Source organism: Pogoniulus pusillus, chromosome 11 (genome assembly GCF_015220805.1).
Source record: "Pogoniulus pusillus isolate bPogPus1 chromosome 11, bPogPus1.pri, whole genome shotgun sequence".
Lineage (NCBI taxonomy): Eukaryota > Metazoa > Chordata > Aves > Piciformes > Lybiidae > Pogoniulus > Pogoniulus pusillus.
In genome coordinates this window covers 10266206-10280488 of record NC_087274.1, presented here as the reverse complement: position 1 = coordinate 10280488, position 14283 = coordinate 10266206, and the positions used below count along the sequence as shown (strand labels likewise).

General features: G+C 61.7%; 1 protein-coding gene across 1 annotated transcript; it reads left to right on the top strand.

Annotated features, from left to right (window-relative positions):
• Window positions 1-5036: 5036 nt before the first annotated feature.
• Window positions 5037-13527, top strand: SPHK1 (sphingosine kinase 1). Its single transcript, XM_064150955.1, has 5 exons — window positions 5037-5544; window positions 10264-10413; window positions 10977-11071; window positions 11330-11445; window positions 12267-13527. Exons 1-5 carry the CDS (start codon window positions 5127-5129, stop codon window positions 13048-13050), a joined length of 1563 nt encoding a protein of 520 aa, XP_064007025.1. The 5' UTR covers window positions 5037-5126; the 3' UTR covers window positions 13051-13527.
• Window positions 13528-14283: the final 756 nt, after the last annotated feature.

Sequence of the window (14283 nt, the reverse complement as noted above, 5' to 3'; positions counted from 1 at the left end):
TTCATTATCAGCTGGGCAGGATTAGGAGGGCGGGTCAGGGAACAGCACCAGCTTTGAGCAGGTTTAGCTCCTTTGAAAAGGCTTATCCAGGCTCAGTCTCACTTGCTGGCTGCGATGCAGTTATTTGCTGAGCAGAGGGGTTTGAGTAACGTTGAGGGGGAGGACAGGCAGAGGGTCATGTATTTTTAAAAGCAAAAGAAAAAACGTTAAAGCCCAGCAGGGAAAACCTGGGAGGTTTCTTTAGGAGGAACCAGCTTTATATGTTGAATTTCAGCATCCAGGGTGGGCAGTTTCTCAGCTCTGCCCAGCCCTGAATTGCTTCCCCAGAGAAAACCAGGGCCTGGGTGCTGCCCTGTGTGTTTTGGGGTGGTTTTGTGCAAGGGGCTGCCGTGATGGCAGGCAGCTTCCTGCAGAGCTGAAGGAGATTTTGCCCTTTTTTCTTTACCTGGTTTCTCCCTGGAGCCCTGGTGGAGTGGCTGGAGCCCACAAGGAAAGAGGAGCCGTGGGAAGTGTGGCAGCAAATCCTACTTCTGCTTACCCAGGCCAGAAACCAAGGACTGTGTGTGGTGTTCCCTGCTAAGTAATCCTGCCCCAGGCACCGAGCATCACAACGGGGATGGCCCTGGGATAGGGTCCAACCCCCGAGCTTATGGCCAGGTGGTTCCTATTGCAGCCTCTGACTCACCTCCCAAAAATGCCTGTGCTCACATCATGGCAGGAAACCGCTGCGGGGAAGTGGTGGAAACCCTACAACGGGCCTGAAATGTGGCTTCTCCCAGCAAAGGGGGAGATCAAACGGCAGAGTTCGGGTCGCAGTCCCTCTGACGCCAGGGCTTGTCACCAGGGGTGACTTTCGGGCTGGGCGAGCAGCGTGTGTGGTTACTCCAGACTCAGCAACTTCTCGGGGGGCGTCTGGGAGAGTTTCCCCCGAGGAAGTCTGACCTCAGAAATATTTCTGAGTAAATCATCAGCTAGGAAGAATGAGCTCAGCTTCCCAATGAGCCTTATGGTGCTGGGCTGTTCTGGGCAGCTCGGTGCAGGATCATCCAGGCAGCAGCCCCCAGCAGGTTGCATAGCTTGGCTGTGGTGGAGCAGCTGTTGTCACTCCCAGCTCCTCGGAAACCGAGAACCTCTTGAGTCAAGCCCTGGACTGCTGTGAGGCTGGGATTGTGGGTGATACCTGTTGCCCATGGGGCATGGAGGCAGAGCCCAGGGGTGCTGCCACTTGGCAGGGCTCTGCAGCACATCAGTGGCAGACCCAAAATCCGTGCCCCAGCCCATGCATCTCAGGTGGTCTGTGATCCCAGTCGCTGTCCTCCCGCAGACACCTCTGTTATTTCTGTCCCCTCCTGCTCTGTGCTGTGTTGGCACCAGGATCTCCCGGAGAGCCACAGGGTGGCCGTTCCCCGCCAGCCCCTGTGTCTGGGGGCCGAGAGCCGCCGAGCCGCAGTCCCCGGGCTGAGTCTGCCCCGAAACGACTCCGGCTCTGCACCGGCTGCTTCCGCAGGCACCGGCTGGAAAGTTCCCACTGCTGCAGTCGATGCCTGTCCCCCTGCCAAACCCTGCAGCCCTGCCAGCCCCGATGCAGCGAGGAGCCGCGCTATTTCTGGCTCCACCTTGAGACATGTACCTTCAGCAGCGGGAAAGATGCTGAAAGAGATGGATCCGGCATGAGTGCATCCCCCTCCCCTTCCCATCCCGGCGGACGAGGCAGAACGGGCAGGGATCTGGAGGAGCTGCATGCCTCCGAACGCTGCAGTTGAGCTTGCAGCACAGCCATGTCTTCTGCACGCCTCCCCCGGGGCTGTCTGCCGCTTGTGGGAGTCCAAAATCCTGGCCTGCCCTGGCCCTCGGAGCTTCTGGTCTGCATTGCAGCCGGGATGCATCAGCTGCGGGGGTGGGGGTGGAAAACCCCCAGCTTCTGCTTTCCTCACCCAGGACAAGCTCCCCGGAGAGACAAGCTCCTCTGGCAGCTGGGGGCAAGAAGAAGCTGAGGGGGTGTTTAATTGCTGAATTTAACCCTTGGCTTCTTGCACGGCTCAGGGCAAACCTTGTTTGTTGCTTCTGCCTCCGTTTCTCCAGACACAGAGGCTCCACCACCTTCTCCAGCAAGCCTGGGGCACGGCAGTCTAGGTGTACAAGTTCTGTGACCCAGATAACATCTCCAGCTTGGGGTACCCCATGGGCCCTCCCGGGGTAGAAGTTTGGGGGGTGTTTGCTCTTCACAGAATTCCAGAATGACAGGAGCTGGAAGGGACATCTGGAGATGATCTTTCTTGAAGGGAACCAGGTAGTGATAGGACTGGGGGGGATGGAGCAAAGCTAGAAATGGGTAGCTTCAGACTGGATGTTAGGAAGAAGTTCTTCACCATGAGGGTGCTGAGACACTGGCACAGGCTGCCCAGAGAGGTGGTCGAAGCCCCGTCCCTGGAGGTGTTTAAGGCCAGGCTGGATGAGGCTCTAGACAGCCTGATGTAGTGTGAGGTGTCCCTGCCCATGGCAGGGGGGGTGGAACTAGATGATTCTTGTGGTCCCTTCCAGCCCTGACTGATTCTATGGTTCTGAGTCGTGGCCACGGCTGCACTGCTCACTCTGTACTGTGGGCAAGCTCCCTTTGTGAGGGTGAGAAGGCAGGTGGGGGGACCCACCACGGTCTGTCCCCACCAGCACACCAGCTCCAGGCTGCATTCCCACGCTGCCTCCCACACCCGCCGGTGGGAATGGAGCCGGTCAGGACAAACCCGACGGGCTGACGCCTGCCCATAGCGCAGGAGCGCTGGCTGCTGAGCACCGCCACTCGGGCTGCCGGCTGGGCCAGCGGAGCTCGTTAAGGCTCTCGTAGTTAAGGTAGCCCCAAAGGACTGCTTATCAGCACCGAGAGGTGACGGAAGCGACCCCACTTCCTCCTCAGACATCGCGTCCGGAGGCAAGCAAGCGGTGTCCCCGCAGGTCCAATCGGTCCGCGGCTGTGGAGAGCAAAGGGCCCTGTATGGGGCTGGTGGTGGGCACTGGGCTGGATCTGGCATGATGTGGGCATCTGCCAAGAGTGGCACAGCATTGGGATGGGCTTAGGTGAAGTCCTCATAGACCAGCACTAAGATGGGCAAGTTCTACCTGGATGAGATGTGCCATCGTGGAGGGTGAGATTGTGACAGTGGTCTCATTTGCCATCTAAGAACAAGCTGGCTGCAGCACCCACATCTTCCTGTCATGGGCACCGCTGCCACGGGCATTGCTGTGCTAACTCTTCCCATGACTGAGTGCTGTGCCACTGCCAGCTTCAACAGCTGCTGATGAAGCCACATTCAGCCCCTTTCCACTGTCCCCAGCATGGCCATGGCTAGCGGAGCCTGGGCACACTTTCAGCTCTGAAGTCCAGCAGGCAGGGCTGGGGGGTTCCCCGCGGCACGGGGCCATGGGCGGATGTCACACGGCGAGGACAGAGCCCAAAGCAGCCCCATCGCCCCGTGGCACCTGCCAGAGGCAGTGCGACAGCTGCTCTCACATCCTGCCCCCAGGTCCCGTGCCTTCCTGAGCGGAAATCGGGAGCGGTTAGTCACCGAGAGGGGTGAGGGGCAGGTCAGGACACTGCACTCCTCAGCACCCAGCTATTTCCTCCTGTGACACCTTGCTGAGCACTTCAGGGCTGTTTACAAACACTGGACCGCGGCATGGCAGTGGCTGCACTCACATCTCACCCGGAATCAGCTGTGGGAGATGAGGTTCCCCAGCTGAAGCCAGCAAACGGTGTGGAGTGGGTTCAGCTCCACCTCCCCCCCTCGAAGCAGTTCTTTGACTCCCCTGATGCTCAGGGAAGGATTTTTGGAAAGCACCATGATCCAAATCATGCCACCTCAGCTCTTGTTTCAGGTCACTCTGGGAAGGCAAGGCTTAACCGTATCATCCAGCTGGTCATTCCGTGCCCCCCTGCAAGTTTTGGCCAGTTCCAAGGGGTTTAGGTGGTGACAGAGGGCTGAGGGCTCAGTGCTAATGAACAACTCCTCCATAGGGAGTGAGCTCAGTTACAGGGTCTCGGGTAACTGCCAGCCCAGCAGCACACGGCTAGTGAAACCTACCCGAACATTGCCACAGAGGGTGCTATGAGGGATGAGGAAAGGGTGAGGAAGGCCCAGGGGAGGTGCAGTGAAGGACTGGAGCACCTCTCTGCCTGCCTTACCAGTCCCACGGCGCTTGTCCGTGTGCTCATCGCTCGTTTCCCCGCCGAGAGGAGCCTCAGGAGAGCAGAGGGGCAGCTGGAGCATGTGCAGCAGAGCTACATCCACCGGGAACTGGTTGGCAAAACTCCTCTCTGTTGGGCTGGGCCAGACCCCCTGGAGCCCAGCAGCCCCTCGGGAGGCTGAGCTCAGTCCTGTCACCACCTATAGCTGCTCTCAGTGGTTTGTGCCAGCCGCCGTGGGCACAGAGCAGCTCCCAGCCATGCTGGCACCTTCCAGGCAGGTCCCCTGGGCTCTGTCTCCGGTGCTCAGTGCCCCGTGGCGGGGTGGGGTTTACTGATGGCAAGTGACGGGCAGGACACTGTCCTCCCTCCCAGTCCCCGCTGTCCTCCTCGGCCCTGGCCGTGCCTTGATTTCTCGCGGTGCCTGCTCCTCTCGCCCTGTCCCAGCTGGAGGAACGCAGAAGTGGTACAAAACACCGGCGTGGGGGCTCGAGGAGCGGGAGCAGTCTGTCCGTGTGTCCCTAGACACGATGCCCGGGAGCTGGGGCTGGCATGGCTGCGCGGTGCTGGGCTGTTGGTCTCCCCCTGCCAGCCTGGGTGGATGCCACGCCAGCCTCAGGGCTGGGAGCACCCACATCGGACCCTCTACCCCGGCAGGGCGGTCACCCCACGCTGTGGCTTTGCCCTCCGTGTGTCCCTACCGGGCACTCTTGGTACCCCCCGTCCCGGGCAGCACCTGGGAAAACTGAGACAGGGGAGGGGACTGTGGAGGGGTTGGGGGTGGGCTCGGGGCAGCCCCGGGACGGGGCGGGTGGGGGGAGTGGGTTAAGTTTTTATGAATGGGGCGGCCCCGGCTGCCATTGCCGGGCGGCGCGGCGGGTGTCAGCAGCGAGCAAGCGGCGGGCGGCGCTCCCCGGTGCGTCCCGCTCCCGTTCCCGTTCCGCCGCCGATGGCCGCCGGCCGCCGCACTCCCCCGGAGCCCGGCGGGGGCCCGGTGTTACTTCAAGGTGTTTTCGGCGCTGGACCGACTCCCAGTGCTGCCGTTTACTCCCTGGCTTTAACGGCCCGGGAGCTGCAGGTGAGGCGTCCCGGCTGCTCCTCCGGGGGCTCGGCCGGTCCCGACGCCGCGCTCCGCCTGGCCGACTGCGTGGGCTCTAGCGCCTTCCCCGCTGCCGTCCCCGCCGCCTGCTTCTCCCTGGTCTGTTACCCGCTCCGGGGGTCGCGCTGGGGCTCGCCTTCCCGCCAGCGTCTGGAGCGGACCTTCAACGTCTGCCTCGCCCCCGACGCCGAGGGCAACCTGCGCATCGCTCAGGCCTGGAGCCGCCGGATCCGGGAGCTCGCCGTGCCCGCCGTGCCCACGCAGGACGGTGGGTACCGAGACGCCACCCCACGCGAGACTTGCGGGGGGGAGGGGGACAGCGATACCCGACCCGTCCCCGTGGGGCAGAGTTGTCTCCGCTTCGCCGCAAGTCCCGAAGGAGAAAGCCCTGGGACGGAGCGGGGGAGTGTGTGCCGGGACCGGGGCCAGCAGCCAGGCGTGGGATGGGGCGCGTGGGCTGAGGAGCGTGGAACGGGGGGTGTAGGGTGAGGAATGTGGGATGGAGGCTGTCGGATGGGGAGTGTGTGATGAGGAACGAGAGACGGGGAGTGGGGGGAACTCTCTCCCTTTCCATCGGCGGTTCCCACTCTGGACAGCCGGTGCCGGGGACGAGTTTGGGAGCCAGGAGCGCTGCGCGGGGGTCGGGCTCCAACGGATAGGCTCGGGACCAGGGCGGGGTGACATGGACAAGGAGCGATTCGCGTCTCCGCGGGGTCACCTAGATCGTCTTTCCCCCAGCCCCGAGTTTCGCTGGGGGGGTGGGGGACTGGAACATCCTTGTGCACAGCTCCGGGGTTGGCTTCTTCCAGTTCTCGCCCTTAAATCGAAAGGGTGACAGGGATGTGGTGACACCACGGGGGGCCCTTCGTTGCCCCCGCCTCGCCCCTGCTCCAGTCCCTCCGGTTCAAAAACGAGCAAAGCTCCAAAGGGCAGAATTAACCAAGGAATAAAAAAAGAGAAAAAGGCATCATTGCTGACGCAGGCAGGACGGGAGCCAGGCACTGGCCCCGGCAGGTCCCAGCTATCACTTAGGAGCAGGCAAAGCAGCACAGAGGGGTCTGGGGGATGCCAGTTCCCTCTCCCTCCCCCCGCCCCCCCCGGCCCCGGAGCTGCAGCCAGGGCAGGGCAGGCTGGCATGAAGCTGAACATCAGAGCCCAGATTCAATTATATGCACTACTTCATTTATTTGGCTGTCCAGTCGCGCTGATCAGACTTGGAAATTAAGAGACATGCGGTTAGAGGGATCCTGTCAAATCACATTTAGCCCTGCTCGCCCTGCCTGCGTTTTAAAATGCAGCTGCTCTTTATTTATTTATTTATTTTTACATGACCTGCAGCTACAAACCAACTTTCTGCTACTCTTCCTAAAGAGCAAAACCCAGTGGAAAGGGCTGAAGGTAAAACCAGCTCCTCAGCTCTGTTTCCAGCCTGAACTCTGCAGCTGCAGCTCTCCAGGCGTTTTAAAACCCTCGCCCTTTTAGCAGGCAGTGCGTGGAGGGTGCTGGGGCGGGAGCAGCTCGTTGCAAGGCTGGAGCCTCGGGGGAGCCTGAGGAAGGAGGAGGGGAGAAGGTGGTGTGGGATTTTGCAGTTATTTTTCTAGCTGAGGGCCGGCAGGATTTGCAAACCTCCTCCTCCAGTTTGGGACAGAGTTAAAAATGCTTCTTGCCACACCCTGCACTCACCCCCCACCCCCACCCGATGCCAGCATCGCAGCCTGTGCGGGACAGATAAGGCTGTGCTGGGAAGCTGCATGTGAGTCTGTGTGGAGCAATCCTGCCACCCCATCCCCGCAGCCAGGGGACCTGGGGAGCCGCTGCTGAGCCCGTCCTGGTGTCATCTCAGCTCCAGCATCCCCTGGGATAAAAACCCTGCAGAGAGCTATGGGAGGGAGGAAGCTTTCTCCTCCTTATTTCATCCCTATGGGTTAAACAAAAGCCCCTCAGCAATGAGGAATCCCAGAGCTGAGGCTGCCCCAGCATGCAAGCAACTGTCCCGCCCTGCACTTGGCCTGGAGGAAGCAAATCACCTCTGGGCCCATGTCCTGGGGGGAAATCCAGCCCCTAGCATGTCAGGAGGCTGCTGCTGAGCTGCTGGCAATGGTCATGGTATCACAGCATCTATCTCTGCCAGGAACCCCTGTTTTGGGGGACCCTTTTGCTGTGTTCATCCCCTCTCTGTACAGAGGTGACCCTCTGTGGAGAGGGGAGACAACAGGCATGCCCCAGTCCATCCCAGCCTCACACCAGCCCTGTTCCCTGCCAGCCTGGCACACTTGTTCCTTGTGCCCAGAGAGTTTCCAGAAGGACGCAGGGACACAAGGGAGCAGCTGTGGCAGCTGACAGAGGAGCTGTGGCAGGGTGGTCCCTGCCTGAGTGCAGCTAGGACATGTGTACCATGGGGGAACATGGGTGGAGGGGCAAGAGTGGAGTTTGTGCACTGGCAGCAGCTGGAGCCCCTTCCTCCTGCTGACTCAGTGTCTGCTTTGCTCAGCCTCTGAGGTTGGAAGTGACCACAGTGTGCCGGGAAGTGGCTGAGCCTCGCTGCGATGCCAGGGCCTGACCAGTGTTGCGCAAGGGCAAGGGATGCTGCTGAAATCTGTCCCCTCTGCTGAGCATCGCTGCTGGCCTGCTCCAGCTCACAACCACCACCTGCCACTTCTGCCACGGGTGCCTGGGCTGAGCCTGGCGCTGCTGGTGGTACTGGTCCCATACTGGGATTGCATCCCTGTCCCTATTCACAGCAGTCTCTCCCTGGTGACCAAATCATGACATCTCTCTGTGCCCTGAGCAGGGTTCACCTTTCCCCTTCCATCCAAGGAGCAGGTCCCCAAGGCTCCAGCTGTACCCCACAGCCTAGCAGAGACAGCACCCACAGGCCCAGGCAGGAGCTTTAGGCAAGAGCCAGCTGCAGCTCTATGTGCTTCAGGAGCCAGGTAGCTGGTTAGGAGCATCGTGGGCTTAAAAACCATTTGGGTACTTAAAGTGCCCTGTGCTCTGGCTCTGCATCCTTCAAGGGTGGAGGGGAGAAAGAAAGAAAAAACCCCATGCCCTGCCTCCAGCAGCTGGGGCTGGAGCACGAGCCCCTCGTCCTAGGGGCTTGGCTGCATTTGTCAGTAGAGGGTTTAGTGCTGGTTGTGACTGAGGGAGGCTCTGGAGCAGGGTCAGGCCAGCCCTAGGATTGCTGCCCTGACCCGACCTGCTCACAGTGCTTCACCACTGTCCCCAGGGGCAGCTTGTCCCTTTGCATCTGGTATCCACTGATAAGGGGCTGAGGAGAGCGGGGGAAGCAGCCAGCAGCTTCCCCTGGCCTTGGGCAGCAGTGGGGAGAACTGGCCCAGAGCTGGCACCTGGACCTGGGCTGAGCCCTGGCTGATGAGGCTCTCACAGGCAGACCTCTGCTGAGGACTCAGTGGCAGCGCCTCAACAGCTGGCAGAGGGACAAGGAGGTGGCCCAGAGGGTGGCAGCCTCACTAGGTCATCCCCGGGGGCGTAAAATCAACCCGATGGTGCCAAAATCAGCACATGTCTGTGTGCTCCCCAGGACTGGGTGTGGAGAGGGGATGTTCCAGGCACAGCTCCCCATGAAGCAGCTGATGGAACTCTGCCAGCTGGCAGGGAAGCCCCAGCACGGCTGTGACCGGTGCGATGGTGGCTGTCACCCTGGGGGAGTGTCACACGTGGGCGCTTCCATCACCTCAGGCTCCCCAGCTCCATCCCCTCTGTAGGCAGCAGGAGGGTTTGAGCTGGAGAGAGGCTGCCTCTGTGTGTGTCCCACCAGCTCAAACCAAAGTGTGCAAACAAGGCAGGGACAGGCAGCTGGCCCCAGCCCCCTGTCCCGGGTTAGAAGTGGGGGGTTCCCATCCCGAGGCAGTGCCGGGAAATGTCATCTGCTCCAGTGACTCAGCTCTTGAGAGCAGCTCTTTCTGCTGAGTCAGCAGGCACGGGCTGTCCTGCAGAACCCACACACTTGAGAGGGCCTCTGCTACCCCCCTGGGGGCAGTTTACAGCTTTGGGAGCCCAGAACTGGTGAGATCATCCCCCCAGCCCCCCAGAACTGCCTTTGCCCTGCATGACCAGGGCTTTCTAGAGGCACTGCAGGAGCCTGAGGCACCCTGCCTGCTCATTTCACTGCCCTGCTCATTTTGGAGCTCAGGGTGCCCAGGCTGCACCCAGGAGTCTTGTCCTTGAGCATGCTGCCACCAGCTCTCCCATGGCAGGGTGCCAGCAATTACTCCTCTGCCCTGCACCTACCTTGCAGGGCAGCTGCCGCTCACGGTCACCCTGTCCCCCCAGCAGGGACCAGTGGATCTGAGGGGGCTGGAGGCAGGCAGGGGCACAGAGGGACGCAGACCCCTGCCAGGAGTGTAATTACAGCCCAGCTGGGGCCCTCACACGTGAAACCAGAGCTCTGTGGGGAGCAGGGGAAGCAGAGGCGTCCGTCTGCTGGCACAGGTGTCTGTCCTGGCCCGGCTCCAGCTGGGGTGGGTGTGGGGAACTGGGACCGTGAGTCCCTTTGGCCCTCGTTCCCCTCGTGTTTGGCTCCCTGCTCACGGCCACGCTGAAGGAGTTCATCAGGGCAATTCCCAGAGTGGGGCCCTGGCTGCTCCTGGGGAGGTTTGGCTTCAAGCCTCCCCTTTGCTTCCCCCTTCCTTCCCTTGGCAGGGCAGCCCCCCGTGGCCCTGGGGTGCTCACTGATGCAGCGCCCCAGCTCCACTGCGGTGCTGCTGGGTTGCTGCAGGGCTCCGGGCTGGCTGCGAAGCACCCTTGCTGATTGTGGACAGCTCGGGATGAGTCCCCGCAAGACCCCTGTGTCCTCGTCCCTGTCACCTCCCCTGCTTTCCCAGCAGGGCCCCTCTGTCCCTGCTCCCCTCCCGTTCCCTCGGGGTAGGGCTGCAGCCCAGGGGGCCAGCGGCGATCGGGGGCTGCTCCGCTTCCCTTGGAGGTGTGGCAGCCCCAGCGCCCTGACCCCACGCTGTGTGTCCCCCAGGTGACACTTACGGGGTGCTGCCGCGGCCCTGCCGTGCGCTGGTGCTGCTGAACCCGCGGAGCGGGGCCGGCCGTGCCCTGGAGGACTTCCAGGCAGTGGTGCAGCCCATGCTGGCCGAGGCTGACATCGCTACCACTGTCTTCGTCACCGGTGAGTCTGCCGGCAGCTACTCACCCCCTCCTCTTCCCCCTTTCCTGGGGTCTCGTCTGGCTGCTGCTACCTTGGGATGGGCTGCGCTGGTGACCTGGTACCCAGCATGTCGCCACCGCTCTGGCCCCCGTGAGGCTGGTTTGGACCATGTGAGGGGTGGGCTGTGGCAGTGGGTGTGAGGGGACACGGCTGCCCTCAGTAGCATCACAGAGTCGTTTTGGTTGGAAGAGAACTTTCAGAGCACCAAGTCCCACTGTTAACCCAGCACTGCCAAGTTCTTCACATCACTACGTCTTTTCAGCCTCTCCAGGGATGGGGTCTCCACCACTGCCCTGGGCAGCCTATTCCAGGGCCTGACAAGCATTTTGGGGAAGAAATTGTTCCCCATGGCCAACCTAAACCTCCCTTGGGCCAACTTGAGGATCCCTTGACCACAAGGGATGACTCTCTCATCTCCTACACCCCTGCTTGAGACCCTTGAGGGGACAGCTGGGGCTGGGGTCACTGTCTGGGAGGGTGGCAGCAGGATGAACCTGCTCAACTCTCTCTGCTTTCCTCTGCAGAGAGACCTCACCATGCACACGACAAGGTGCGGGACGAGGACCTGTCGCAGTGGGACACGCTGGTGGTCATGGCTGGGGATGGGCTGCTCTATGAGGTAAGGAGCACTGCAGGGCATCCCCCTGGTCAGGACGGGCAGAGGGCTGCCTGGGGCAGGAGCTGAGCCTCGAGACACAAAGGCAGGCAGGGAATGGCAGAGGAGAGATGGCACCGAGCCTGGAGCAAAGCAAGGCAGCCACGGCCTGGGTCCTGCCCTGGCCAGGGGCACTGTTGGCTCTGCTTCCCCCTGGGCTGGGCAGAGCCTGCTGGGTTCCTTGCCTGGCTCTGCTACCACCAGCTGCCTTCGCTCCCACAGGTGGTGAACGGGCTGATGGAGCGGCCAGACTGGGAAGACACCCTGAGGAAACCGCTGTGCATCCTGCCGGGGGGCTCCGGGAACGCCCTGGCTGCCTCCATCAACCACTATGCAGGGTGAGTCGCCTGCTGCTGGCACCGCACCGGCTGGTACCTGGGGCTCAGCTGGCACCAAAGAGGGGCAAAGGAAGCAAAAAGCTGCACGTGGCTCCAGCCTAGGAAAAGGGTGCTGGGATGCCCAGCACAGGGGTACCTACCTGGGTCCTCATCTCCACTCAGGCTGGTGCTGCCCAGACCCAGCTGGTCCCTGGGAGTATTGGGTTGTGTCACCACGTGGCCAGCTCCCTCCACAGCCTTTCTTCTCTTCAGGCTCTCAGTCCAGCCCAGCTTTACCCTAAAGGATGCACCCTAGGGCACAACTGATCCCATGCAGGGTGGAGGAACTGGGATTGCCCCAGCCTGACAGCCCCAGCTCAGTGCCCTCTTTCTCCTAGGAGCTGCTTTATCCTTCCCACCCCAGAAAACTTTCCCAGCAGCTGACCCCGAGGGACATCATCACCCCCCGGGATACCTCCCAACCATGACACAGGGGCAAGGGTAGCATGGTTTGAAATGAGAGAGGAGCAGGTTTAGATTGAATGCTAGGAACAAGTTCTTTACAATGAAGGTGGTTGAACACTGGAACAGATTGCCCAGAGAAGGTGGTCGAGGTCCCATCCCCAGAGGTATTTAAGGTGAGGCTTGATGGGGCTCTGGGCAGCCTGATCTAGTTGAGCATGCCCCTGCTCAGTGCGGGGTGGGGGGGTTGGAATAGATGAGCTTTGGAGGTCCTGAGTGCTTCTATGAGTCTGCTCTGTGATTCTGTGTGGATGCTGGGGACAGCATGAGGGATCCTGAGCTGGCTCCAGCCCAAACTCACCCTTCTCCATCCCTTGCAGCAACGATCAAGTCGCCAAGAAGAAGCTGCTGCTGAACTGCACCTTCATCCTGTGCAAGGGGCTGCACACGCAGATGGACCTGGTGTCACTGAGCACGGCCTCGGGCCGGCGCCTCTTCTCCTTCCTGGGCTTCGGCTGGGGCTTCATCTCCGACGTGGACATCGACAGCGAGAAGTACCGGCGGCTGGGCAACGCCCGCTTCACCCTGGGCACCCTCCAGTGCCTGGCCAAGCTGCGCGTGTACCAGGGCCGCCTCTCCTACCTGCCCGCTGTGCCCGAGCAGGGCAGCTCCCCGGCCTCCAGAGACCCCCAGGTGCCCACCACCAACGGCAAGGCTGGCCACGCCGTGCCACCGGCTGGCACAGAAGCGCCCGCGGCTCTGCCTGCTGACTCGCTGCTGGTGCCGCTGAGCCAGCCGGTGCCAGCACACTGGACAGTGGTCCCCGAGGAGGAGTTCGTCACTGTCTATGCCATCTACCAGTCCCACCTGGGTACCAACCTGCTGATGGCACCGGCAGCTCAGCTGCACGATGGCTGCATCCACCTCTTCTACCTGCGGGCTGGCATCAGCCGCGTGGCTCTGCTGAAGATCTTCCTGGCCATGGCCAGAGGGACTCACCTGGACCTGAACTGCCCCCACCTGCGCTACGTCCCCGTCCGGGCCTTCCGCCTGGAGCCGCGCATGGCCGCGGGCATCATGACGGTGGACGGCGAGGCGCTGCCCTGCGAGCCCATCCAGGGCCAGATCCACAGCAGGCTCTGCCGCGTCCTCAGTGGCTCCTGAGCGGCCAGGACCACCCCCAGCAGTGCTGAGCTGCCGGCACAGCCCAGCACAAGGGCAGCAGAGCCTTTCTTCCACTCAGGAACCTCCTTCTCTAGCAATAGCTCTTGGGAGGCTGAGGGCACTCATCCCCTCTCTTGCCCCCATGCTTAGCTTTACCCCCCTGGGACAGTCACCGCTGCTGTCCCAGATCTGAGCCCCACCAGGTACTCGGTGCCGGCGAGATGCCAGCGTGACTGATCCTGGTACGAGGTCCCGGGCGGCTGCGCCGGCACAGCCCTGTCCCCAGCGCACACGGTGGCACCGCTCCCGTCCCTGCCGCGGAGCCAGCGCCGCCCCCCCCCGGGACGGTCAGGACCAATATCTCTAATCCAAGACACTGACTTTTTTAAAGAATGTTTGTACCCAAAGCTTCCTCTAGGAGCAGAGTTTATTCTTGTGAGAAATGCAATAAATACCTACTAGAGTTTGCAAAAAAACAACCCCAACCTAAAAAAACAAACCTAAAAGTCCCCTCTGGGTTTCCACTCTGAGCTGGGGGCAGGGAGAGGGCTGTGGTGCTGTCACCCCCCCACCACCGGGCTCACACACAGCCTGGCCAAGCTGCTGTCAGGATGGGTTTAGCTCAGCACCGTAGCCTGTGGCTCCCCAGCATCCTGCCCACGCTGCTGCATCATCCTCATCCTGGGGCCAGGAGCGGTGCTCCCAGGGGAGATCCCTCACAGGCTGGATGCAGGGCATCCCTGCCACCCATCCCCATTTCGGGGTGCAGCAGTGCCTCCCTGCTCGGCCTCACACAGGGGCTGGTTGCCCAGGGATATGGTCGAGTCCCCGTCCCTGGAGACGTTCAGGGTCAGACTCGATGTGGCCCTGGGCAGCCTGCTCTAGTTGGAGGTGTCCCTGCTGCCTGCAGGGGGGTTGGACGAGATGACCTTTGAGGGTCCCTTTCCAACCCAATGCGATCGGGGAATGCAGGGAGCTCAGCCCCTCCGCGATGTCTTAGGGCATCCTGGGGAAGGTTCAGGGAGTGCCTCCAAGCAAGGGCAGGGAAGGGTCATGGAAGAGGTTCAAGGAGGGAGTCGTTGGAGCTGAGGGTTTGGCTTTCTACTGGGCGCAGGGAGCCCTACATGGAGCTCAAACATTCCCTTCCCAGGGCAGCCTAGGGCCAGCTGGAGCCTTGCAACCGGTCTCTGCCCGAGGCTTTGCCTCGGGGGGAGGGGGGTGGGGAGGTAGGGT